General features: G+C 36.3%; 1 protein-coding gene across 1 annotated transcript; it reads right to left on the bottom strand.

Annotated features, from left to right (window-relative positions):
- Positions 1-392: 392 nt before the first annotated feature.
- Positions 393-1,029, bottom strand: LOC129239416 (general odorant-binding protein 99b). Its single transcript, XM_054874891.1, has 2 exons — positions 913-1,029; positions 393-834 (listed from the first exon to the last, which is right to left on the bottom strand). The coding sequence occupies exons 1-2, from the start codon at positions 1,012-1,014 to the stop codon at positions 418-420; spliced, it is 519 nt and encodes a 172-aa protein (XP_054730866.1). The 5' UTR covers positions 1,015-1,029; the 3' UTR covers positions 393-417.
- Positions 1,030-1,944: the final 915 nt, after the last annotated feature.

Raw genomic sequence — 1,944 nt, 5'->3', positions numbered from 1 at the left:
CTTTAAAACACTCTGTACAAAAATTGCCAGCATTGAATAAATCTGAAAGTTATTGCACTTGCTTCAATTTTTTTTTCAGCTCACTTCTTATTATACTCAAGCCTTCAAATAAACTATTTTCAGAGAAATTTACGATCACTTGGCATGGAATCGCTCAATTTCAAAACCACAAACTGAAGGATCCTGATCTTATACCTTTCGCAGTCCTTAATATTAGTAGTACCATTGCAACCATTTGCGGAACAACATCAAAACGCACGCCACAAATAGTAGGAGGAGCTCGGCCAAACACCTAACAGAAGTGTGTGTGCCAATTATTTTTCATAGCTGCAGGAAATGTTATTTTAAAATAAAGTAAACACGTTTTTTTTTATTATTTATCACTCAATCTGTTAAAAAATTTATTTTTAATTTATTTTAAGCTGAGCCAACACTTTGCTTTACCAACGACAAGTTATTCTTCAAGAAACAGGTGATGCCACGATATGCCCGAGTGCACGCATCAGCAGCATCAGCTCCTTCCTTGGCACAATTTTCAATTTTCGCATGTACATCACCCGAATGGTCCACCTTGTCGCCCTCCAATTGATGGTGAATTTTGTGAACATCGAAACCTTTTTCATCATCATACAGACCGAATTGCTCGAAAATGCACTTCAGAAAACAGCGGCTTTTCTCATCATCCGGATACTCCCACTTCCTGTATTTCTCAACCAGATCATCGGATATACTCAACTTTGAGACGCACTGCTTGCGCGCTTCTACGAGATCCTCATTAGTCTTAACCACATAGTCCGAATGGTCGGCATGATCGTGATCGTGATCGGCTAAGACCTGAAAACAAATGGAAGTGTGGATTCTTTTTTTACTGCAACTACAACTAATATTTGTGAATTATTTGTTGATACTGACCAAAGCAATCAGTGACAGAAAGGCGATGATGAAGAACTTCATGATTCTCTGTAGTGTATGCAACAACTCAAATGAAGCAACTGTTGTGGCGAAGAGGCACATTCGCGACTTTTATAGGTTGCAGTGCTCTCAAAATAGGAGGCAAAAGCATCTGCCAGTGATGAGGCAACGCACTTACATACATAAATGTGTGTGCGTATGTATGTATGTATGTGTTGCAAATTGTACTCTATAAATATTTATTTTTACACTTTTCAGTAGAGTGATTTAGTAATCTGCAAGATGTTAGCGAACATTGACTAAGTTTACTTTCCATTGTGTTTTGTTGTTGTTGTTGCTTTTGAAGTTCAATGTATATAGTTTATTCTTATGCCGTTAAGTTTTTATTCAATTGCATACTATCGCAATAACATTCGGAGCGCATAACAGTAGTACCATAACATACTCTCATGTACCTTTGGCACTCATCTCGACAGCCGAGAGAGACCCCTATGAGATGCCGCTATAAGGCAAACAAGTTTCACGAAGCAAAAGCATCGCGGGAATAAAATCAAAGCAATGTGCTAATGAAAGTTAATTATATGATTTTTGCTGATATATACATACATATATGGCGCATATTTTTTAAATGCATACATTTAAGTATGTATGTATGTACGTACAATAGGGTGAACACTCTTCATAGGAAAATATTTGAGATGTAAATTCTTTGGCTCCAAAGAATATTTGATTTGTACAAAAGGTGCCCGTCTTTTGGTTTTTGGTGCTTTCAGTTTAATACGTTAGCTGCTTTGAGGTTCGTTCATGCCTACATACTAGGTTGTTTAATAACTTTTACGGTTTGATGGGAGAGGGCGCCAAATATTTTTTTTTTTTTGTTTTAGTTGGTTTCATTTCAATCTGTAAGTTCATTCCCATTTAGTATCGACGTGTCACAGTATTTTCTAGAATAGAAAAAATCAAGAATCGTGCAGTAATTAAATTTTTATTTTTGGAAGGCTTAAAGGCAAAAGAAATTTATGAACGAATGTT

This window comes from Anastrepha obliqua, chromosome 1, assembly GCF_027943255.1.
Source record: "Anastrepha obliqua isolate idAnaObli1 chromosome 1, idAnaObli1_1.0, whole genome shotgun sequence".
NCBI classification, from domain to species: domain Eukaryota; kingdom Metazoa; phylum Arthropoda; class Insecta; order Diptera; family Tephritidae; genus Anastrepha; species Anastrepha obliqua.
Note: the sequence above shows the minus strand (reverse complement) of the source record. Positions and strands in the feature narration are given on the sequence as shown.

Coding starts and splice junctions, on each gene's coding strand:
- LOC129239416 (XM_054874891.1), bottom strand. CDS start 1,014: ATGTGCCTCTTCGCCACAACAGTTGCTTCATTTGAGTTGTTGCATACA. Junction 835..912: donor TTCTGTCACTGATTGCTTTG/GTCAGTATCAAC, acceptor ATTTGTTTTCAG/GTCTTAGCCGATCACGATCA.